This window comes from Colias philodice, chromosome 8 (genome assembly GCF_061535455.1).
Source record: "Colias philodice isolate Cphi_HAF_F1 chromosome 8, ilColPhil1 Martin Lab GWU primary, whole genome shotgun sequence".
NCBI classification, from domain to species: domain Eukaryota; kingdom Metazoa; phylum Arthropoda; class Insecta; order Lepidoptera; family Pieridae; genus Colias; species Colias philodice.
This window is the reverse complement of record NC_143093.1, coordinates 4,208,637-4,234,637: the sequence shown is the minus strand read 5'-3', so window position 1 is coordinate 4,234,637 and position 26,001 is coordinate 4,208,637. Positions and strand designations below refer to the sequence as shown.

At 35.3% G+C, this 26,001-nt stretch overlaps 1 protein-coding gene across 1 annotated transcript in view; it reads right to left on the bottom strand.

Moving 5' to 3' along the window:
• Positions 1-674: 674 nt before the first annotated feature.
• The window catches only part of LOC149486450 (cell adhesion molecule Dscam2-like), a 37,649-nt gene continuing 12,322 nt past the window's right edge, over positions 675-26,001 (bottom strand). The window contains exons 5-34 of the mRNA XM_089698083.1: positions 25,812-25,940; positions 25,195-25,300; positions 24,327-24,525; positions 23,414-23,633; positions 23,006-23,153; positions 22,600-22,766; positions 22,297-22,387; positions 21,838-22,016; positions 21,464-21,609; positions 21,252-21,387; positions 20,837-20,956; positions 20,143-20,328; positions 19,697-19,841; positions 18,515-18,672; positions 17,331-17,544; positions 16,018-16,157; positions 13,817-13,887; positions 12,746-12,989; positions 10,713-10,894; positions 10,279-10,402; positions 9,543-9,672; positions 9,013-9,194; positions 7,768-7,944; positions 7,026-7,255; positions 5,846-6,158; positions 5,081-5,309; positions 2,801-2,904; positions 2,270-2,404; positions 1,211-1,282; positions 675-814 (exon numbers count right to left, since the gene is read on the bottom strand). Coding sequence (XP_089554209.1) covers positions 786-814; positions 1,211-1,282; positions 2,270-2,404; positions 2,801-2,904; positions 5,081-5,309; positions 5,846-6,158; positions 7,026-7,255; positions 7,768-7,944; positions 9,013-9,194; positions 9,543-9,672; positions 10,279-10,402; positions 10,713-10,894; positions 12,746-12,989; positions 13,817-13,887; positions 16,018-16,157; positions 17,331-17,544; positions 18,515-18,672; positions 19,697-19,841; positions 20,143-20,328; positions 20,837-20,956; positions 21,252-21,387; positions 21,464-21,609; positions 21,838-22,016; positions 22,297-22,387; positions 22,600-22,766; positions 23,006-23,153; positions 23,414-23,633; positions 24,327-24,525; positions 25,195-25,300; positions 25,812-25,940 — 4,706 coding nt within the window. The 3' untranslated portion in view covers positions 675-785. The remainder of the gene's footprint in view (positions 815-1,210; positions 1,283-2,269; positions 2,405-2,800; positions 2,905-5,080; positions 5,310-5,845; positions 6,159-7,025; positions 7,256-7,767; positions 7,945-9,012; positions 9,195-9,542; positions 9,673-10,278; positions 10,403-10,712; positions 10,895-12,745; positions 12,990-13,816; positions 13,888-16,017; positions 16,158-17,330; positions 17,545-18,514; positions 18,673-19,696; positions 19,842-20,142; positions 20,329-20,836; positions 20,957-21,251; positions 21,388-21,463; positions 21,610-21,837; positions 22,017-22,296; positions 22,388-22,599; positions 22,767-23,005; positions 23,154-23,413; positions 23,634-24,326; positions 24,526-25,194; positions 25,301-25,811; positions 25,941-26,001) is intronic.

Sequence of the window (26,001 nt, the reverse complement as noted above, 5' to 3'; positions counted from 1 at the left end):
ATCGTAATATAGCAAACATTTAATTTCCAAACATAGAACACACAACCAATTGTATTAGATTGAAATAATACGATTGATATAAAGCCTGTATTAATTGTCAGAAGCACTTTGAACCGATATTAAGTAGTTTATTGGATATCTCTTTGATCGGATTAACCAGATCCCTAATTAGTTTCTGACGGCTATTCGTCTTATGTCTAAAACCAATTAATCCTACATTTATCCGCGTCGAGTATAAAAGGGAAATAAATAGTTCTTTCGAATTATTACTTTTAGATATAAAAAGGTTTTTATTAAAAGAGACTCTTTGTGTATTGAGAATTTATAAAGAAAATGTTTTCAATAATAAATGGATAAATAATTTATCTGTTTAAGTACTACTATATCTTTTAATAGTAGGTACTTAGGTACTATGTTATATTAAAAATTAATAATTTGAAGAGATTCAGCGAATACATTATATTGCGACCGTCTTTCGTATATAAAAATGGTAAATATTTACTTTTTATTTAGTAAGTACCAAGAAAGTTGGATCAATTTTGTGATGTTCTATTTTAACGTTTTTCTTTATTCAAGTAATAATTTTAATTTAATTTAGCCTAAAAAAATAAAGTAGTTATTCTCAGTAAAGGGTAATACGATTATTTTAGGATTGGAGTAAATAAAACACAAGATAATATAAATAGATAATATAATTGTAAAAATTTGTTGTATACATATTAATATGTATAACAGAATTCACTAAGTTGACTAGATATTAACTAAGTATTTGGCAGTGTAATTCCTCAACTCCCCGAGTCTTGCGAGCAACCTGCTAACAAATTACCAAAACTTTAAACTGAACATTGAACGAGACAAAATTTATACAACGTATAGAAAATTTAACAATCTATAAGAACCAGTTTCACAACTTGCTGATAGAGTTTCAAGTCTCATTTTCATTACATTATTTGTCATTCTAACTGACAGATAAAGTAAACGAAACATGTTTAGAGAGTTGTGAAATTGGCTTTACTACATATGTGTCAAAATCGTATCGAAATATTTAATTAGAGATGTTCTCTATGAAATTAATTTTAGTCAAGTTTCATTTCAGAAACTTTAATAATATTATTTTATAGTGAAATTGTCAAAAATACAGTATTATCTAATTGTTCTTTAGCTATATATTGTACAAAAAAAAGAGCAGTTATTTAATTTTGATCCTTACCATGGTCTGGGCAATAGTGTCGTCGACGTCTTCGTCTTCGTTGAGCTTCATACGCGTCGAGACACGTTTCTTCTGCATCATACGAATAATATTTTATGCTTATAGTAAAAATGTAATTGATAATCATTTTTAAATTTAAATTCATTTTTTGTTAAAAATGACAGTTAAATAGATGTTAATACTGTGTAGTTATCAGACAGCACATATACATTTATTATGTAGGTACCTTTTAAGTATTGCAAATTTTTATATGGAAAAATCGTTTTAATCTTTGTGTGTTTACTTATACGAGACAAGTTTCTGGTAGTGTAAGCTAAAAATATTAGGTGCTCCTCATTTAGCTCCGTAATAAATTCACGGTTAGTGCGGTTAGCAGGTGAAGCGCATAGTTGTTGATGTAGCACGGCGTGAAAGCGCATTGTATCATGCTGTGCCTGTTTTGGCGTACTTTAAACGTTTAAGAGGGATTTAATATGATAGAGTTACCACGGTGTCTTGTGTCTTAATGCAGTTTTAATTCCAGTGTGGAAAAATGACAGAGCTCTTAAAATAGGCTAGGAATATGAGTAGAAGTATGGTACAGCGTTTTATTTCGTACACATCTGTATGTACAAGCTGTGTGTTTGTGTATATATCGTCCACGCTGTGCAGCAACCCTGTGCCCGCGAACGTCGTGTACGGACTTATTGCGTACACCTCTGTGTTGTACAAACTATGTGCCTTTTAGGCTGTACATTATATTGTCTTTTTCTTTTTGTTAAATTGTCTGTTTTTATTTGGTGCTAAATAAATATTTATTTATTACTAGCTTCCGCCCACGACTTTGTACGTGCATCCCCGTTTTTCCCCGTTCCCGCAAGAATTTCGGGAAATCCTTTCTTAGTGGATGCCTACGTCCTAACATCTACCTGCATACCAAATTTCAGCCTGATACGTCCAGTGGTTTGGGCTGTGCGTTGATAGATCACTATATCAGTCACCATTGAGTTTCAAATATATAGATTTATGTGTGTATGTGTTGTGTGTGGTATGTATGTATGTGTGTATGTGTACACTCACCGTCCACGCTGTGCGGCGGCGGCGCGTCGTCGTCGTGTCTTGCGAGCGCGCGCAGCTGCAGCGTGTAGGCGCGCGAGCCCGGCCCCACGCCCTCGCCGCCCGCGAACGTCGCGTACGGACTTATTTCGTATACGTCTGTTTTGTACAATATATTTGTATGACGTGCTAAAGTTGGAAACCTTTGTGGATAAGTAATCAAAGTTTCTTCTTTGCTCTATAAAGTTCTAACGGATATTATACACAAGGAAATGATAGCGGGATGAATACATTATGTAATATGTTATATATCTTCGAGTAAATATTGTATGAATGTAACTGGTAAATGTTGTATGAATGTAACTGCATAAAATTAATAAAACTTTTTATGTTTCATTCAAAAACTTTAATCAAGACGAGCATAATCTACTATTTTATCATATTTAAAAAATAAATATACTTTCCATTACATAAAAATATTTAATTTATGTATTTAAACGAATACCAAACACAATACAAAAACATTTCCGCGAGACAATTAGAAGGTTGACAAACCTGGAGGGTCTGGCGGCAGTTTGGGCGTGGAGTGCGGCGGCCGGTACGTTCCGCACACGGCCTTGTCAGCACTCGTCGTCACTCGAGGCACGGCCACGTCTGACCTACATGGATATTCACTTTTTAACTTTTTTTTTGCATATTTGTAAACATTGAAATGTTTCTCGACATATTTTAAATACATATAGTTTTTTTCTAATCACAATTTAGACCGATAAAATCTAGAAATTATTGTATTGTAGTCATAATAAAAAAAATTCCATCGAGAAACAAGGAAAACATCAATTTAATTAATTATTATTGATGTTGATATTTCATCATCGATATAATATATTTATTATATTTATAGTTCTGTTAGGTAAACATTGTTTCATTGTTTTTAACAATTTACTTTTTTATCCGATATTTAATAAAAATAGTAAAATATTTTCAATACGAGTATTTTTTCCTAGAATTTCATCTAGGTTTAAAGTTTAAACGATATGTGACGCGTATAACGTACTTTACTCCAGTATCATCACATCAAACCTCACGCCCTCGTTAAATAAATGTCTCCTACATTTAGAGCTATCTGAAAAATCCCGAACGGATACAGAGGTGAAAAGGGTCAATGAAATCACATAGAATTGTTGATATGAGGGTCTCCTGTCAGCTCCTCGTCATTTGCAGACTCGTATTTCATTAAGCCCATATAAAGCGACGTATTCGTTTGTAATTACTGATGAGTAAAGATAAGTACTTTACCCCAGGTGCGATTTTAAATACATAATGTATATTTTCAATAATATTGTAGAAATATGAAAAATATTTTTCACATAATAATTTCAAAATAAACAAATCAAAGCAATTATTCATTCACTGTATTGGTTTTCTCGTAATAGGTAGGTACTTTGAAGTCATAAATAATAAGTATTGCAAAGAGACTAAAAGTCGTCATGACAACGTCAAAGGCTCCAACGATCAAATACAGCTATAGCAGCTATAGCTTTATCTATACGAGTAGAATTTACGAGTACAATATTAGAAATATTGGATAGAGAATGTACCGTCACTTTGTAATGGAAATTCTTGTTCATTATTATTTAAATATTTTATTCTTCGCTTGTTCATTATTGCGAAGTTATTACAGTTTAATTTATGATCGTGTTTGATAAATTATCGTGAGTAAAGTTTTTGTTTATATTAGTTATTATGAAACAACATGATGAATAATTTATTGAACATCAGTATTTATTAAATATGGAAATGGGTCAATTATTATTCACGAATGTATGAAGATTAAAAGTAGATAACTAGGTTAATAAGCTCTTCTAGATGCTAACCGTATTTTTTTTAAGAAAAAATGTATTCACAACTACCCACATTGCTTAGCTATTAAAATAAAATCGAATGAAAGATTACTGCACTTAGTATAGGGCAAATGACGTCTGATCTCTACCTGCATTGAAGTAAGTATCTAATTATTTTATAGCGTTTTTAATTGCGTTTTTTCCAATGTTTATCAGGTTTGTTATAAAAGTTAAGTAAAAATTAATATTTTGCTAATATATTATCTAAGAATTTGCAGTTCAGGAAATCTGACTATTATAAATTTATATTCCGATGGTCTTGTTATGTATCAGAGTATGAATAATTTGCATAAATTGCTACCTTGTTTTAGTGTAAGAAGATTATTCAACCTTCAAAATATCGATTTTCTCTGAGTGTTCCTTGACTAGATTTAGTTTAGATACTTCGAGTTAATGGTGAGGTGGTAGTTTTGTGTGAAGTAATAGATATATTCTTGGGATGCGAAAAAAGAAAGTTTCGTGATGTTTGTGACTACATTTCAAATGTTGCTTTTTTTACGCACATAACTTCTTGCGCCAAATTCTTGCCCTCTATATCTATCAGGTAGCCGTAATAAAGAGCAAAAAATGTTTTTTTTTATATTTTTGTAGGATGATGGTCTCACACTAAAAGCATGCATTTGTAAATCGATTACTAGCGCGAGTAATTCCTACATGAGACGGTCCGCCAGCGGACGCAGCGGTGCATTGGCGACAGTTTATCGTAATATGTAATGTTTGTTGAATTAATTTGTACTTTCAAAAAATTTTTGCACGCCATTTACAATGGCAGTATATGTGATATAAATATTGTATATTAACACCTTTGTATGACCATATACGAGCAAATAAACAGATTTGATTTGATTTGATTTGAATAATGGCGATATCATAACAACATACCGTCCACTGCCTCTTACTTGGTATCACTATAAGTATAGTATATACTAACCTCTTCCTTCTCAACAGTATAGCGAGTATAGTAAGTGCAGCCAGTGACAGCGCGGCACATAATGCCAGCAGTAGTGCCAGTTCCCCCGCGGTTGCGGGAAAAGGGGCGTCCACTTCCTCCGCGAAGCCCCCGTCAGCGGGCCCACTTGAAAACTCGTATACTTCCCGCGTCCATCCCGCTTCATTGGACGCGCGAGCCGCCACGCGGTACCGAGATCCGGGAGTTAGACCTATATGTTTGATAAACAACTCACAATCACGCTCAAATATCGTCCGTTGCACTGCCTACGCGTATTAGAAGCAAGTAATTTCAATGAATGCCACTGGGAAATTTTGACGACCTTTTGATAAGCGATTTGAGTACGACTATGCTTATTGACGATTTTTGTTTAGGTTGAGTAATAGAAAAACTATTGTGAAGAGATACTGTGGGAACATTTTATGAAGATAACAAAGGAATAGATGTATAGATTATTGAGAAGAAAATAAATGTAATGAACAAATATGACGTGTTTTATTTCAGTTAGTGTGCATTTAGGTAATTATTATTCAAAATGAATAATATAGCAAACAAGAATAAAATAAATATTGTAGTGCCATGATAGTTACAAATTAAAATACTTTATATTCTATTGTCACAAAGTAATTTAATCTCCAAGTACAATAAATACCATACACATATCCGATGGGGCTATACAAACATTATTTACAATATCTATTTATTATTTACAAATAAAAAATATAATTACCACAAAAATCTACTCACCACCCAAAATAACTTCCCCACCAACGGGCACGTCCCTAGCGCCCGTGACCCCCGACCCGGCCCACTCGAGCTTCAAGGCCACGGGGCCGCAACCCCCATCCGACCACATACTAGTGTCGAATCTAGCATGTGTCGCATTGGCTCTTATCCACCGGCTATCGGGAGGTGCTACTGGCGGACCCCCAGATGTTCGTATAGATATCTCAGTACCGGGGGGTCCGCCGGCTGAACCGTACGCGCGGTACGCGGAGCCACAGCGCAAGCCTGTGAGGGTTACGGGCCCCGGAGTGGCCGATTGTATCCGCCATTCACCCTAGAAATTGTCATTGATGTTTGCTGTTCTTTCATAAAGACATAATACATGATTCATAACTATTAATTTTAGAGCAGTTGGTGTTATGTACCTTTTGAGCGAAGTAACTAAAACTAGTTTGAAAGTTAATCATATAAAAAATCGACAAAGATAATACAAGGTACATCGTTTACAGTTTAAAAATTGCTGAAAAGCAGAATAAGCATAATGTATGTGAATATATAACAACTTTTCTATTAAATGCGATAAAATTAATTCTATTCTACCTCTTTAAAGTACATTCAGTTTATAACGTACTTAGTGCTCTAAAAAGCGTATTTAGATTTAGTTTTAGTATTTTATAAGAAACTAGAACGAGAAAATAATGCAAACTACTTTCGTATTCAAATCCCAACTCGCCTTCTCCATTATCGAAGGCTTCTATTTTTTTTAGTGAATTAAATATCTAAAATGTAAATGTAAATACTTCTTTTACTTCTTCTTAGCTTAGAATAAGAAACCAAATACTTCACCTCACATCTCTGTATATTAGAACACATACTGATTCTAAAAATCGTTATACAATGTATTATTAATTAACATTCATATTCATATTCATAAATAAAAAACTAAACTGGCTTTTAATTACACCGCCACATTATGATGGTATGCAATCATCGCTCACGGGCATTTACAAATAATGTGTGCTATTACAATCCATAGGTGTATTGACTGCTAATTGGAAAGTAGATAAATAATCTTCATAATATTATGATACACACCATATGAAGATTATTTATCTACTAGTGTGGGGATTTTAGAACCTGTCTTATTAAACGGCAAATAAAATAAATTTTAATATAAATCGCCAAATCGTATCAAACTTACCTCCGGTGCAGCAAGTCTCCAATGCAGAGTAAAAGCCTTAGCCAGTGCATGTCCAGGGACCCTCGGAGCTGGTCGCAGTTCCAACTCCAGTTCCCTTGACCGGGCCTCTAGTAGCGAGAGGCCCGGGGGGCTCGGAGGGCGGAGTACTATCACGCGCCAGGTTACTGAATCCGAGCCATGCGGGTTTTCCGCTACGCATGTGTAGTTATCCGCGTGGGATAGTTCTAGATCTGATTGGAAATACGTGGCATTTGGTACAAGTGTTAATAAATAGTAATTAACACATATATACATTTATTAGTACTAAAATAAGTGGATGGATGGATATATGTGAAATATAATATTGATCATAAATATGAAATTTTATTTAGATTTCATATCAATATCTTAAACAACAAGGACAATAAACTATAAAGGGAATTTTTATCAATTATTTATCAAACTGTAATTTTCAAATACAGCTATTATAGTAAAGAATTTGTTGACACAATATCACGAAGCAAATTAATACACTAGTTGACCAGATATCAAAACACCAGGTGGCGTCATATGAAGCAGCACACTGCGCGTGGGTGCATTTATCTACTAACTACACATAAGACGAACTTCGAAGGGGGGCGAAGGGGGTCAGCGGCTTCGAGGGAAGCCCGTCACCACACTGGTCTATGGTGGCTTGCCTTCAAATGAGACGAAAGTCAAAATGTTCCAAATGATTGGAAGTTAAAGCTTCAACAATACTCACTCCGAATCATCAGCGCATCCCCATCCATATGAAACGGCGGTCTCACATGCAGCGGTGTGCCCGCCCGCAGCCAGCGCTTAGCGGGTGGAGGTGCTCCCCCCACCGCACAGCGCAGAGACAGCGCTGCTCCAGCGCTGCCGACGGCTACACCGCCGAATGAGGAGATGCGTGCGGGCGCTGGAAGCGCTTCTTGGTTAGTTCAGTGATTTAGGGTTTTAATGCATGTTCGTTTTGGTATGCGAGTATGAGTTCATACTTCAATGTTTATGGAATCATCATAATTTTATGTTTTTTTTCCTTTTTCTTATTGTTTCAATTTATGCTATCATATGCTATCATTAATATTATTTTTGAAGATTTGGATTTTTTTATGTATGGCTTATTTTTTATTATGCAAACGAGCTACATAAAAAGTTATTTGTCATAGTTATTCTACAAAATTGCTCAAATTCAAGGAAGCTGCTTTTTATTTCTAGAATAGAGCTTAAAATGTAAAAGATTAAAATATTACACAATGACGACAGCAACAAAATTCCTAGAATTGAAAATCAAGTTGCACTAACTGAAAATGTTACAAATGCGACCGAATAAACTGCTAGTCGCTAGAATCAACTCTATAGTTGTACAAACTTCAATTCAACAAACTGAACAAGCTCCTAGTTGCAGTCCGTTTGAACCAGAGCCCGCAGAGTGTTATATATTAAAAATATATAACAAGCAAATGCCTAACCAACAATATAATAACATATATTTTAATAAAAATTACATTCTAGATAGATATTATGTGCTCGATACGTCGTCACCAACGCACAAGACGCGTGTAGTGCATTAGTACAACAGTTACGCTGTTACAGGAAGTGACCATTGCTAAAATTCATTCATGTCGTCACAAGAACAAGCGCCGTGTTCTTTCAGTCGAAGAGGAAACTTTAAAGTTTTAGAACCTTCTAGAAACTTCTCGAATGTTCTGGAATCTAGACCATACCAAACGCAGTGATCTTTCAGGCACGTACGGCTGCGATGCGGCCGAAACGGAACCTACTAGAAAGTACTAGAACTTATTTGAATGTAATACTAGTCTGGCGCGCCTACGCCTCGTATGTGGCCTACGGCCGGGTAGCAGGCCCCGTAGCGTGCGCGTCGGCCAAACCAAGCACAGCGATCTGACAGATGCGGTCGACGGGGCGGCCACTTCTAGGAGTTTCAAAAACGTTCTAGAAGGTTCTCGAATGTTCTAGTACTTACCAAGCGCAGTAGTCTGGCACGCAACCACCGCAGAGGGCGGTCCATCCCCCGCGGCGGTGGCGGCCCGTGCCCACGCCTCGTACGTGCGGCCGGCACGAAGCCCGCGCAGTGTACGCGCGCACTCCGCGCCTTCTTCACCCTCTACGCACGTACTTACGCGCGTCACGTTCGCTTCTTGCGACCTGTGAGATGTGGTAGAGCGATCTAATAAGAATACACGTTGAAGTATTTTTGACGAAAATTAGTTAAACACACTATAGTTTTGAACGTTGTATTCAAGGTTGGAACAAGACTTAGAATAGGTTTATTTGAAAAGCATAAGCAAAAATATTAACAAAAGAAATACCCGGATTGTGTGTTTATTGTAAAATTTATGTAATTTACCATCACTTGAACAAAATGACATTACAACGCCTGAAATTAATTACATCATAAAATTATAAACTAACTACATATTATATTTTAGTTACAAAATAAAACAATCAATACCATTCGATATAATATCATTATAATAACATTATTCCACATACCCCGACAAATCCTTCACATACAAGGAATAATGTGTGAGTCGTCCGTTGGGCTCTACGGGCGGCAACCACGAGGCGCGCAACGAGCGCTCGCTCAGCGCTATCAATTTGATACCGCTTGGAGCGCTTGGTACTGTAAGTAATGGGTTTATTTATAGGAAAGTGATCGAAAATCAATCGTTTGTAGGTAATATGTTATATGTAGCTATAGAAATAGACACAATACTGTTTCACTGTCCATTTGTAGATAGTATTTCGATCCGATTCGATATGAAGGAGGTACCTAATAAATTAATCCTAGGTCTTTGTGTAATTATGTACTTTAGTGTGTTATTATTGTAGGTATATTATGTAATATTTACAAAACATGTACACAACATCAACAACACATGTTTTACAACTTACAAGTATGGGTAATACTTCAAAAAGTTGGATGTATGTGTACTGTTAGAAATTGTATTTATCTTTAAACAAGGTGTTGATAAGAATTTCTGTTTGCATTGAATTCTAGGTTAGAAAACTGAAACACGAAGAAGCGAGAATTAAGTTCGGGAAACTATTTTGAAGTTGTTTAAACTTATACAAGTCACATGTTGACGCAGACCTAACAAACCTTACATGAAAATACTTTAAGCCGTGTAGAGTTGACTTAATGAAATACACTTTTCCTAAAGTTTTACAGGCAAAGAAGTCACGACACATTTAGGTTATATTAAATAAATAATACTAATAAACTTACCATCTTCATCAGTCCTGCACATTTGTGGAGGGGACAGAGGCCCATCGCCAGCGGCGTTATGTGCACGAACCCTTATATCGTATTCTGAGTATGGAGTTAGTCGGGAGACTGTTGTTTCTTCACCCTGGTAAAAAATTGGAATTAATCTTACTCATTTTTTGCTTTACATGTACATACCTAAAATCACATATCATAAAAATAGAAGTGAAAATGGGAATTCATGATTTTTAATTTGATTCAATACTAATACTTTCTATTCACAAAAAAATATTTTCAACATCATACATATTGCAGTCTTATACGCCACCCGTCTGACTGTGTATACACACGTTGACGTAGCACACGCCACGCGACGCGGAGTGACGTAGACGCTCGACACGCATGAATCAACTTTTGGACTACCTATAAGAGCTGGGCATTTTATTTGTCCCTACCTGCACACGTAAATGCGCATCCTGAACAGGTAGCAACGGGTCCACATCCCGTCTGGTATATTGTAGTGTGTAGTGTGTGATGAGGCCGCCTCGTGAGTCTGGTTCTGGCGCCCGCCATGACACACGTAGTGACGTGGAGCCACTTGACACACATGTTAGTCCTTCTGGACTACCTGTGGGCGCTGGGGGATTGACGATTTGTTAGAATGATACACTATAATAGCTAGTCTTTTGTTTAATTGTCATTTCAAGTGCGGGTGAGATATTATAATCATGAATATACAAATACCTCTTGCAATCTCAAAAAAGTGGTATTTTTTTCTCATTTCATTAAGTCATACGTATCCTTTTTTACACGCTTTATATTAGCTTCACCTGTATGTTTGTATGTTTGTAACCGACTTCTTTGGGCGCGATTTTGACCCACTTTAAACGGCCAGATTTCGTTCAAACTTTGTAGATTTATTGAGGACCGATGACAATACACTAATTTGATAAAAAATTTCTATTTTTTAGTTCGGTTTTCTATAAAAAGCGTGTTTTTTAGTTTTTTTAAACTATTATTATTATAAACAAAACTTTGGTACGCTATTTCTCGTAAAATATATCTTTACTTTCTAAGTACTAATTAATATTGCTACAATACACTTTTTGAAATTACACCGAGGTATGCTTCGTTGTTCTTAAATCAAGCGAATACCTTACTTATAACTTCACAAGAATTTACAAGTCACGCTTGAAATCTGACATCTTAGGACAGTTTCCGTTTAAACTGAGCTAAAGTGGAAAATGTAGAGAACTATCAGTTACAAAGTAATTACGGAACTGTCCCGACCTTTATAGAAGTATGGAGATGTTCCAGTTATGAAACTATTCAGAGAATAGCTTGTCATTTTCGGCCCGCCTTGCGGTTGTGTAAGTCTTTAAAAGTTGTTGAATAATTTGTACAGAATAAGATTGAAACTCTAGAATAGGTGCGGTGAGGTCAAAGTCTGAATGAAGACATTTTAGTGAAAGGAATTGTGATAATTACATCCTTTATAATTCAAAGTTCCTGTTAACGCCACATGTTAAATTCATTGAGAATCGGATACTCAGTACAATAAATTTAAAACTTTAACGTTTAAATAGTAAAAATTAAGGAAAATTATAATATTTCGTACAGCTTTATCGCTATAAATTAAACAACTGCATTGTACTTTTGGCTTAATTGAGCCGTGTTAATTACTCATTAACGTAAGCATTCCAATTAAATACACCACGAAGCAACATTTCAACGAAATTGAAAATACATTTCGTAGGTAACACTTTAATGTAAAAAATAAAAATTTGCCATCAATTTGTTCCGAATCGTTTGGCCTGAATCGAAAAAGCCACGGTCCAATTAAGCCATTTTGCATTTTGATAGGAAAATTTATGACGCACCTATCATGTCTCTGGCACAGATATATTGACGGGAAAGTTAATCATGCTTTTTGATGAACTAATAACGTTGATGTTACTAAAGGTAAGATGATGGTATTTAAGGGAAATAAATATTAAAAATTTTCCTTTGAAATTATTAATGAAGGCGATCAACCTTGAACATTTCCCAGTGCATAAGTAATAAAACAACTATCTTGTATGCATCCTCTATGTAACAAGTTCAGCAATTACGTATATGTTGAAAAGTCTCGTAACATAAGTAATGTACTTATAGGCCCCGCAAAAATCCACTGCTTTCCGACGCGTCGTCTTCCTTTCCCTTGCCCTCGTCTGACCTTTCGTATCGTGTCATGCAGTGTATTGGTGCGGTAGAATAGCTAAATAAGAAACTAAACAAAAAATTGTTTGTCTGTAAAGTCGGTTTACTGACGATAGTAGAACGTGACAACGTCCGATTGTGCTTCTTTGTCGCTCGTTCCGCGCTCTCGCTTGCACTTCAAGCCTTACATGGAACGCCTCAGAGCGAGGTAACGCCGCATGCCGTCATGTTTTTTCGTGCGTACAGCCGGCTCTATCAAATTATAAGACGTTGTCACGTCAAAACTTACGCGACTCCAACGTATGCCGATAGTGCGGTTGCGAAGCCGGCCCGTTCCCCGCCGCGTTGTAGCCGCGCACGGACACCGCGTAGCGCGTAGCCGGTTTCAAGCCCCGTAGCGTAGTACTCGTAGCATCCGCACTGGCCCCGCTCTCTGACGCGTTGTCCGAGTTCCCCTTGCTTTCGTCTGACGCTTCCCACCAGCGGATTGTGTAGCCTAGGAGAGTGCCGTGCCATGTCTCGCGGGGAGGCGGCTGACAGTGGAAAACTATGTTGGTATTTTTTGGTTCGTTTTTCTATAATGGGGTATTTAGTAGTTCATAGTTTCTAGAGTGTGTGGTAATTATATTTTCTTTGCTATAAAATAATATTATTTTCTTTACTACTAGATTCGGTAATTATTTCGAAAGTATTGTTAGTTTTGTACTAATTAAACGAACCGCGGTTCTATCATTATTTTTAAAGTAAGTGGCGGTGGCCAAATTGTGTGGGACAGTTGCCATACTCATATGTTTCGTTTAACTGGAATTACAAAAATCAAGTTTAGACGTTCTACTACGTAATAATATAAAAAAATACACAGAAAACTTTAATTACATAAATACTACTTAATATTAATAAAACTTTAACAGGTCACTGACTGCAAGATATTGTTGATTGAGATGGTTTATGAATTTAAACATATATACGTTATGATCGCTATTGAAAGCTTGTTCATTATATTACGAAGTTAGGTACTTAGTAGAATTGAAACGAATGATCAGATCATTAATAAAGTTTGATTTGTTGAAAATCCACAATTGATTTTACAGTGACTGTGAAACGAAGGATTAACTGAAGTTCATTAAATATAATGAAAAAACGATGTTCGGAAACTAAATTAATTTATTTTCATCTATATTCTCTAAAGTTCCATCGTCTAAAATCCTTATACTTACAATTCTAAATATCCCGAAAGTGCTTACAATTTTTCTCTACAAATTGTTCTAAAAATAATCTCTAGCCATCAATTCAAGACATCAAATTCAGACAGGTTTACAAAAAGAAACCTAGAGGGTTGTTACAAAAATTAAGACCTCACCTGCCAAGTGACGAGTAGCTCCCGGGCGCGGAGGGCGCGCAGCGAAATGTCCCGGGGCACCCCCCCGGGCGCTAAGGAGATTAAATGTTATTGTTATCACATACTCGTATCACTACATAGTATAAAACAAAGTCGCTTTCTCTGTGCCTATTTCCCTATGTCCCTTTGTATGCTTAAATCTTTAAAACTACGCAACTGATTTTGATGCGGTTTTTTAATAGATAGAGTGATTCAAGAGGAAGGTTTTAGTTAGTTTTTTAATTTATTAGGTTTAAGACAAAGCGGGCGAAGCCGCGGGCGGAAAGCTAGTTGAAAAATAAACGGATATTTGTGTGGAAAACTATATTAGGTTCCTCCGTTTATTTTTGCATAGATATGTATTGAGAATGGATCAAATAAAACGGTATTGACTGGTAACGGCGAGATTTTTAAGTAGTTTCAAATGGTTGTGGAATTTTATTCGTTTGGACAAAATTGTTTTCATAATTATCTGTAGGTTTTTAGCTTTCAAATTTAATTTGCAAACAAAAATATCTGTACATTTGACTATCGATAATAGAATAACAAGAATGATTAATAATTTATTCCATAAATATGTTTCATATTTTAACATGAATGAATGAATGAATGAATTCTTTATTGCACACACCAGTTGAAAGAAATAACATAAAATAAGATACAAACAAATTGCACAATGGGTGACCTTATGGCTACAGAGCCATCTCTTCCAGGTGACCCAACCAAGGAAAACAATAATAAATTACAAATACAAGTAGGCGGTGTATACTAAAAAAGAAGCAATGATAAAATAAGTTTAAATTAATAATATAAATTACTAGAAAAGTAAAAGTATAAACAATATGCAATATGTAATAAATAAAGAAATTCATATATTACAGTATATAATATATACGTTAACATTTCATTTTGATTATGAAAATATAAATAGTTAAAAGTATATAAGTATATGGACCCCTTGCAGCTGTTTTTTTTTAATTCAACGCTACATTTTTACCTGAGGGTTCAATATAGAGCTCTTTGATAAACAAAAACATCTTTTAACTTAAAAACTTCAAGCGACGACTCGACGTACAAGTAACTTGCTTAACAACTTTGCGGACGCATCTGTGTTTAAAAGTCTATAAAAAGTTCCTCCAAATACATTTACCATAAAATTGAGTTTTTTCTCTCCTCTAAGTAAAAATTGTCCCGTCTAAAGTGATTTATTCCGGACTCCGGAAATGTACTAGTTTGTTTACGTGATAAAAAGTCAATTTATTTTTAGTAGGCTCTTTAGGCTTTTGCAGACGTATTTATACATTCTTAGATAATGTATCCTTTTTAAATTATGAAAAAAAAACGTCATGAACATAATATTTACATATTTAATAGACCGTACTAAAAGTTACAAGTTTTACAAAAAGCAAAGAATATTCTTTTGAGTCGGAAGGGATTGACTTATTTGTGATTGAAATAACAAAGATAGATGCGCATCTAAACCTCAGTCTCTGATCTTTTAGGACTAGCAGAATAAAAATAAACCCGTAACAAATCTGTTTACTTTCATCTTGACAGGAAAAGGTACAAAATTTTTGTGAAAGGGTTGTTGAAAATACATTTATACACAGAGGTTAAGAGATTGACGATAATAGATGGTATCCATAGCTATAAATATTTTAAGATACTATGAATAAGTATATAATAAGTATCACATTAATACATAAGATATTAATGTTAAGAAGTTTAATATTAATTAAAGCTTCAAAGCTAAGTACCTACCGGAGTATTAACGAAGAGCCGCACGAGCGAAAAGGTAGACTATAACGAGCATTGTTAATTACTAATTATATTACATTTTTATTCAGATATTAAACATTATTTATTAACTTATTAATATATTTGAGGATGCTTTAGTTACCTGGTTTAGTTAATTATAGAAAAAAGCTATGCTGTTAATAATAATTAGTAGCAGATTTTTTTGCACCTTTAACTTTGAGAGTGGACAATTACATAATATAGATTGGGACATACGAACATAATATTTGCAAAGGAATCCTCAATTTTAAAGATCAAGTTACAAACACATGTAAAAACAACAACACATGAATAGTCAACTCAGTTACTATTGAAATACAATCTACCTTAAAATAAACCTGAACTGTATATGGGTTTTATATAAATCAAGTTCCAATCAACCTCACCTTCCTCTCTCGTAGTAAAGTGCAATGGCGCAGTATAAAGCGAAGCGCCAACATCGTTGTGCGCCGCGAGTCGTAGCACGTAGCGTGTGTCCGGGAACAGCGCTGATATGAGTGCACCCGCTCTACCGGGGCCTTCGGAACTGTTTGTGGGTTTTATTGAATAAAATATGTATTAAATTTAGACATTTACTAACAAGTGGGCGTCTAATGTTCTGGGAATAAATGAAGTATTATGTAGCTTATTTGTTAGTGTTTAGTATAGGTGTAAAAGGTGTGTAGGCCGTAAAGGAAGAGCTCATAAAAAATATCAGTTAGGCGGTTTGCACAGTGCTTCGTGCTACGCAACGTAGCGCCCAAATGCGTAATATAATGTGTGAAAACGCGCGTGAAAATGTGTTTTCTATACAAACGGAGATACTTGAGAGAAAAACATTGAAACACACATTCATGCGTTACACTACGTGATGCGGGGCAGTGTGCCAACTGCCAACCGCCTAGGAAATAAATTAAAACGCGTGGAGATACTGTAATAAATTTTATACCAAAAGATGACAAATTGATGACACGTGAAGAAAAATCATGTTACAAAATCGTATCAAAATTAGCATATCTCCACATCAAAATTGTTATCATGTCTCGACAAGTTAATTCATAATTTAGCGCGAGATCTCGAAACTCGCTACATTAATTCACGATAGAGACAGTCGAAGCGTCACAAGCGTAAATACATTAGCGTCACCGAGATTGAAATTCACGGAGCATTATCATATTCATAAGGTCGGGTTACGGGTGAACTTGCGCCTGACGAAATGTAGCAACACCCGTGGCTCCGTCATAGAAGCGGCTGGACGGAACACAGTGAGGTTTTGGTCGGTAGGAATCCGACATAAACCACGGCTCTTTTCAAGGAAGCCGTGGGTTAGATACCCACCATGCAAGATATGTCCACATAAAATTTTGAAAATAGATTTTTTAACGCTTTTGGATGCCGTTGGGACTGCCACGCTTCTGCAGCGCCTCCAGGATGTTTGCACCGGAACATACATTGGATTTCTGGCCCGTCGCTCGAAAACACCAGCATCTCTTTTAGAGCGAGTACGAAGTAGTTGCAGTTGCAACAGTATTTTAAGGGTTATTGCTGAAGAAATAGCTTTAAGTGTTTGTGTGTTCGTTGCGTCGAAACGACTAGTTTACGCTTAGTGTCTTGTGATAGACATAACTTAGACATGGTACTAAGTTGGCATCCTACTAACAAATAGTACTACTTTATCCGAGTACTATATGAAATAAATAAAAAAAAGGTGTAAACTTACGCAACATGGAGTAGGTCTGAATTCGCCAGCGTGACGTTAAGCACATCAGGGGAGGTCCACGCATCGAGTGGGAGCGTGTCTGGCGTTGGGGGGAGAGCTCGGTACTGTAGCGCGTATTGAGATACTGCAGTATTACGGGCTGCGCGCCACGTGACACGAGCCCGACGGGACCATACTTCCGATATGCGTACCTCTTCGGGGACGCTGGGCCGTTCTGTTCAAGGTTTAAATGTTACCCCTCGAAATTGAGAAATCATTCAATCGATAGAGATGGATACAGTACGATTCAAACTTAATGGCGGCTCGGAACGTACGATCCGATGCGCAGAAAACAATTTTAGATATTAGCGAGACGTTAAGGGACCTGTGCACACCCGCACTCGCACCTGCACCTAACTTCCGAACCGCCATTAAATTTGAATCGAACATCATTCAGGCAAATAAACGTCGTTATTTAGTAAAACTCCTAGAACATATAGACCAATGCTATATTTTTCACCCTGCCTGTCATGATGCTGTTGATATAAATAAATTTAATGTGTCCGAACGATTTTTTTACCCTGCTTCATACCTAAAACTATTGAAATTACCTTCGATTCTTTTGTAATAACAACGTCCGTCTCCTGGTGGTGACACCATATATTCAATCAATTAAAGTCTAAAGACCAATCCTATTTTTATCGTCCCCATCACAAAATTAAGTTCCAGAATAATGAACTTGTTTTAATCTTATTAAATCAACTTTATTTTATTATTTTTATAATTTTTGATGTACATTGTAGTAATAATATATAAATAAATAAGATAATATTATTATAGTGGGATAGTCTCATTGTTAATCAGAACCAAAATCACTTCTCGCGAATCTCATCAAGTTATTTGCTCAGCTAAAGCTTGATTGCTCTTATTCTACGAACTTGCATATGAATTACATTTCATAGCACAACATAATAATAATACACATATCACATTCTGCACTCGTTATAAATTGAAGATATTTTATAATCTGTTCAAAGAGTGTCAATTTTGTATTCACCTTATAAAGATTAGACAAATATAGCAGTTATCAATTCTCAGTTCCAAGTTCAGTTATGAAAACGAAATGTTTTATTAATTATAGTACTAACTTTACACCATAATCTATTTTGCCAACACAAGTTCATTCATACATCTACCAAACTTACCTTTAACAAACAGCCTGAAGATCAGTTCATCAGTCCCATACAAGTTTCTCGCCAAGCATCTATAGTCACCCGCATGTTCGGGTCCCGCGTGCGTGATCGTGATTTCAGACATCATCGCACCGTTACCGAGGTCTCGCATTTCAACGCCACCGGAGCCGCTATTAATTTGATTAATTGGAGGTAGAATATATCCAGATATTGGACTTGGAGTTAGGAATAGGAGATAATATTATGAAAATTCATATAGACACATCGACTTAAAAAGAAACAGTTAAAGAACCAAAATTCAATACTGTGACTGCTTAGGAATTATCAAGTTTTTATTCTTCTTTATCTTAAGGAAAATTATCTTTTTTATGAGTCACTTTTTTAGCATAAGCTTTAAAACCGTAAAACCTGTTAGGATGAAGCATATTTATAAATGAAATATAAACCTAAAATCACCAGAAACACCTGCGTCACATTTAAATTTGCAAAAGCTCGGACCGTCAAGCTGCCTAGGAATTAGGTCATACCCCTCGCCCAACAACAACTAACTCTCTTATACTAAGTGCAGGGGCTAAGCTAAAATGAATATAGTTCATTTTGAAATGAACACAAAATGTAGCACTTAATTACGTTCCGTATAAAAGGCAGGTGAGGCGGAAATAACACTACTTATGACGTGTATAGAAAATTCAATATTTATGTTAAAAAGCAGAGTTCTAACATGATTTTTATTAGGAGCTAATGTCAGAGGAAATTTTGTGAGTTTAATATTTTGTTACAAAATATAAATTAGGAACGTGCGTTCATTAAGCTTTGTGCTTAAAGTTTAGAAATTTAATAATTGAAAATGAAGTCATTTTAAACTATTTTAATATTCTCTATCACGTGTGAGCGTACCTCCATTAAAAGTTTCAACTCTGTCGTCTAAAATAGCATATACCTACATCATAAAATGTAAGTACCACTACATAAAATATTAAAATTTAAGTGTAAATTTGGAATTAGGTGAAATGCTTCATTTCTTCCTGAAACTAATCGTAACAAGAAAAGACAATTTCTATTTAACTTACAATAAATAAAGATTTCTGGGAAGTCAACTGTGATCAAGTTTTTCCTAGAAATTTTCATTTAAAAGCAACATAAAATAAACAAGAATATTAAAGATATGAGACGAGATAAGTAAATGTTACTTACTGCAAAGCGAGTGGCCTGGAGTCGTGTGTCCAATGTATGTGAATTTCAGGTTCGCCGCGAACTGAGCAAGTCAACCGTGCGGTGGATCCTCTAACTACCCACTGAGTTTCCCCACCACCTCCCCCTCGAGTTAATTTAGGTGGTTCTGTACATAAAGCAAAATTTCAAGCTTTTTATAATTTTTTTTTCATAGCATTTTGGTCTGTATTGTGTGCACTTTCATCAAAAACAAGAATCCCGGTAAATTTTGACAAGATTTTGTTTAATAAGTGATTTCATAGAAATAAACATCCACCTCAATATAAGTTACTCTTCATATTTACTAAGTTTTAATTAAAAGTGACATTCATTATAAAACTATAAAGTTGCCCATCCGTGAATCAAAGCAAGAAAATAATAGACAACCAACAAAATAAAAATTACATTATTTTCATATAACATCTCACCTCTAACATCCAAATAGAAGGTATGGTGTAAGAACGAATGCTGTACCCTTGCAGTACATCTGTACCATCCCTCATGCTGTGGGGTCGCTGCACGGACCCACACAGTACCGTCCGCGAGTAGAGACCCTTCGCTCATATCAGGAGACTCTGTTTGACCCCAGAGGATGTGACGCCAGTTTTCACCCTCTGTTATACGTACAATTTGTATTTTAGTTGAGCTTAATACTCTTATTTGCAAATGCTTAGGAAGAGAAAGTGGAATACGTGTAAAGGCTAAACCAGGCCGGAACGTCCACGGGTAGCGAGTGATCGCTTATCGGGTGATTCGGATGTAACCCCATAAAATGTGACGCCAGTTTTCACTCTTTGTTATACATAAGTCGTAATGTTATTTCTGATTTGGTCGGTCTGGATAATAACTTTATTGATAAGTTCAAAGGAAATTTTATAATAGTTAACAATTTTTATAGTTCAATAACTACTATTGCTATTGAATACAGAACTTTAAAAAGAAGAAAAAAACTCCCTTCTATTACTAACTTAATTTTATCGTGAATACATTAAAATACATAAAATCGATTAACATGGTACCTATGTCTAATAGGAATGGAAGGAAGACAGAAGCATGTAAATAGAAAATGACTAAGTTCAAAAAATTTAAACATTAGAAATAATAAAGTTACCCATTACTAACCTGTAGAAAATTCCCAAGAAATCCTAGGCATTGGCTGGCCCTTAGCAGAACAAGGCAATAGTACAGCAGCACCAGCCGACACAGATGTGTTCTGTGCTCTCCACACCCATAATGGCGCCTCTGTTAAGAGACTGTTTCGTTTATCATCTTACTCTTCATTTGAATGAATTTGTACATGATCATTTTGTATAATTTAAGAAACTATGCTCTGATAATTTCCTATTTGCAATGCATAACAGCTTCTTCATTCGAGTTTTTTATAAACAATAATAATGAAAAAAAAATTGGTTGTTTGATCCGCGTAATCTTCCAAACGGCTTTTTTTTCAATTTAAATACAGACATTTTTTATACGTATGCAATACAATTCATAACCACGATTAATCACAATAATAACTCACATATCAGGCACCTACCTTTAACAATTAATGATGCAGTATGACTAACTGTCCCAAAGTCATTGGTCGCTCGACAAGAATATTCCCCGCTATGCATAGAATTCAAATCTTGTATCACTAATATTGTGAAAAAGTCCATATTCTTTTGTTCAACCTGAGAATTATAACTTTTATCTCAAAATGTACCAAGAAATATATCTTCAGTCTTCAATCTTCATAGAAATACTTACTTTTAATACCGATGGGATGGGTAAGTTATCTTTGTGCCAGGAAAACTGTATGGGCTTATCCCCAGATACTAAACTACATGTTGCTTGCGTGCTTCCTCCCACTTCTAATTCTTCAGGGAATTGAAATGGAACTATTTTCGGTGGTTCTGTAGAAAAATATAATAAAAATGGTACCCAAAATTTATGCTTAAATAGACATTTATTACAATCGTCGTATGAAATACATTTCGAAGAAATCATTTTTCAACTGTCCATTAAGTTTAAAGGTGTTTTCATCTCAATTTCAATTTCAATGATATCACTTTAAAGACTATTTCTTTACTTTATATGAATTATCAAAGGTTCTTTTTCATAAAATAAAATTAAATACTTACTATGTACTTCAATGCGTACAGTTCGTCTAGCGAGTTCCCCGCTTTCAGCCCTCACTTCACAAGTATAACTGCCGCTAGCAGACCCTCTCACTGAGGGCAATCTTAATATTCCTCTTTCATCACCAGTGTCTATTGGAGATTCAACGATAGAACCATCTTCTCTTCTCCAAATAACTTCCCTTAAATTAAGCTTTTCTTAGCATACTATGTTCATTTTATACGTATTATGGATATCATGTAAATACTAAATAGGACTTCATGAATTTCTTTAAAATTCAATGAATGTTAACGCTTATTCATAATTTTATCTTACTTTTTAGAAAATTTATTTTACTTTACAAACCTTTTCAACAGCTCAACCTTTATTTGTATATTTATAATCTTCCATTCATTGAGAAGTTCAATATTCATTCAAATCGTGAATTTAACATGTAAATTATATAATAAATTAAAACTTACTTTATTGGATATCCTGAATATGGACAATATAATGTCACATCAGCTTCGACTTTCACATGCATCGGTGGTAGATATCTTATATTCGGTGGACCTAGAAATTTCTCAGCATGAATAAAACTGACCATTTCATTTAAGTATTCAAATTTATCACTAATCGATGCAACGATTGCAACTGTGTAATATTCTTTACTTTCTCAATTTTTCTATCACCAAATGTTTTAATGCTAAAGTTTTTAGTACTAGTTATAACGCGATCTTTTAATTAGAAACCATATCCTACTACTATATTTGCCAAAATATTACCAAAAACATTAAGCCTTGCATAATGCGCTTGAGATCCACCAGAGTTAGTAGCATTACATCCGTATCTCCCGCCTTCATCTGCACTTCTAATTGTTATACTTAACGTTGATATTATATTGCCTTCCTCACTACCTGGTAGTGATTCTGCTCTTGTATTAATTGTGTACCTAAAATTAATATGCATTTCAACGACTTGGGCCATTTAACTATTTTAAATAATAAAGTTAAAGGTAAAATTTTCTACCACACACATTTGTCAAAAAATGTTAAATACTATCAGGAACTTTTTTATGAAATGGTAACATAGGCTCATAAATATTTTTTTAAATAAAAATACAATATTAAAAATGATCAGAAAATTTACCTAAAAACAATAAAGCGATTATAGCACTCATAAAGAACTTACTTTTCAGGTGCAGAAGGAAGAGGTCTATCATCCAAAGTCCAAAATATTCTCGGCGAAGGAATCCCAGTAGCCGCACATCTTAACGCAATACTTTGTCCAACTCGGGTTATGGCCTCACTGAATGTTGTTATCAGTCTTGGAGGTCTGTCTAAAACGTACTAATACATTCAATCTATCTAATAAAACATTATATATTATAATGATAAGTAAGTTGTTTCCAATGAAAAAATAAAGAAGAACGATAGCGTTAAAGTTACAGTAAAAACAGTGAAATTTTATATATCCTGACTTCAAAATTGAAGAAAAAAAATTTAAATTCACACATTGGAATTAAAAACCAACAGAAAAACCTGTGCCACCAATAACATCAATAATTTACTTGACAATATTTTCAACAAAGAATATTACCCGCGATCACCAACTCCGCCCCAGAAACCGCAGAGTCCGAGTGATCATACGCCGTACACTGATACAACCCAGCATGATGTGATCTCACTGGTCCTAATGTCAGTTTGTTCTGAGGAGAGTGGAGAGGTCTGCCCTCATGCTGCCAGCTGATGGTGACCCCACCACCTCGCCCACCGGATACGGAACAATTGAAGCTACCAGACCCTCCTGTGCCTAGCATCTGGAAAAAGTGCTAGTCTTAAATGAACATTTTTGTAAAACTTGATGAAATCTTGTTCGATCGAGTTAGAACTCGATTAAAATAAAACTTTCTATAAATATTTCAATCATTGAAGATTCATCGTATAAACATTATCACATTCAAGGAGAAGACTTTTCAAATTCAAGATCAATTTCTTCAGTAAAAGTTGGGTTGTACCATGGTTGTACCCAAACTTCACTAAAATTAATATAATTAATAGCATATAATGACAAAGTATTTTCTCAAAAAATCATTACCTGAAGAACCTGTAGCCTATATAAGCAAACACAGCTACACTTACCAATAAAATAATAAAATAAAAAAGCCGTACTAACACACCGATACATACATGACTAGTCATACAACCAACACACACACTTACCAAGGGATTAGGGTTGACAGTAACAGCGAGTGGTTCATACACGATCAGTCGTACAAATGGCGAGTTATCCCCCGCAGCACACGCGTACCGTGTAGCGTGATGCGCTCTAACAGCGGCTAGTACTAACGCCCCGATACATACATAACTAGTAATTACACATAATCCTGACCACGCTCCCATACACAAAGGACTAGAACAGTCACTATAAGAATACCTTCCCAGAGCACCGCCACATCTATCATCTCCCTGCAAATCAACTTTACTTACCAACATATTTGACCAACACTCACCAATGGATTAGGGCTGACAGTAACAGTGAGTGGTTCATACACGATCAGTCGCACGATCACACGCGGCGAGTTGTCCCCCGCAGCACACGCGTACCGTGTAGCGTGGTGCGCTCTGACAGCCGCTAGTACGAGTGCCCCGCGCCGCACAGACCCCTCGCCCGCGGCGGCCCACACACCGCTCGCGTCTTGCCGCTGCCAGCTAAGTGACAGAGCGGGGTGAGCGGCTTATTCGAATAGTGGTACTTAATCGATATGTGTGGAGCGATGTTTCGTTTTTTGGTAAAAAGGAATAGTGTTTGCTAGTGATGCGTGATAAAAATGTCGAAGTTGCCAAGATAAATGTCACAAATATTCACTTATATATAAATGAATATGTGTATTGCTGCTAAGGTGTATTGTATAATATATGGCAGATAATTCACAAAGTGATTTTCGTACGTATTCCTATTTAAAATGACGACAAAATAAGACCTTAAGTATAAAATATATTTTTAAAGTTAATTATGTGATTTGCATTTTAATAATATCACAGATTCAATCGTGAACTTTGTAATAATAGGTAAACAACATAGGTAATTGAACTTTACTTGTGTTGGTGCAAAACATTAAAATTATTCCATACTATAGATTTCCGCCCGCGGCTTCGCCCGCGTTTGCAAAGGAAAACCCGCATCCCGTTCCCGTGGGATTTCCCGGATAAAAACTATCCTATGTGTTAATCCAAGTTACCCTCTATATGTGTGCTAAATTTCATTGTAATCGGTTCAGTAGTTTTTACGTGAAAGAGTAACAAACATCCATACAAACTTTCACATTTATAATATTATAATAGGATTCTATATGATCACTACAATATAAGAATACTCACGTGATAGTATGCCTGTTGCTATGTCGTAGAATGCAAGGCAGGATTACCGTGTCGCCTGCGCGAGCTTCAATCGAATTTACTTCAACACTTTCCAACCAACTGCTTTCTACACAACATCGTTAGGAAATAAATAAAGCTTTAGTAAAAGTTATAATCAATTATTATTATTAGAAAAAAATGTATTTTGATTATTCGTAGGTAAAATCTATTTATTACTCCCGACTGAAAATAAACTTGTTCATGATATTATAAATTGCGCAAACAAATATAAAATATATGATTGTTTATTATTCTTATATTTACTAGATAAACGCAGTTAGTCAATATAAAAATTTACCGAATAGGCAGTATGAAAATTTGGATATTTGAATTGTTTACTTTCTGTTAATAATTTTTACAACTATTATTTTTTTAATGTTATAGAATATAAATTATTAGTTATTACTTACATTACACAGCATAAAAATGTACCTACCTACCTATAGTTTTGTAAGTTCCCAAATTCAGGAGAGAGCTTGATAAGTTAAATAATTTGACTCCAAACATTATTGATCCAAATCATATTCTCGGAAAAGAAAATCAACGAGATAAATATAGGAAAAAATATTTGTTCTTACCGTCTGTAGTTAATTTGATTGTAGGACTGGGCGTATCTACAGCTATACACGAATAATCGGCTTCAATATCAGCCTGTGTTAAATCTGAACCCAGCAACAACCCTCCTGAGCCTGATATCCATCGTGTATCTGTAGGAATTTTAAATTAATGAAGATATTTAAAAGTGTATCTAAAACTAGATGAATAATT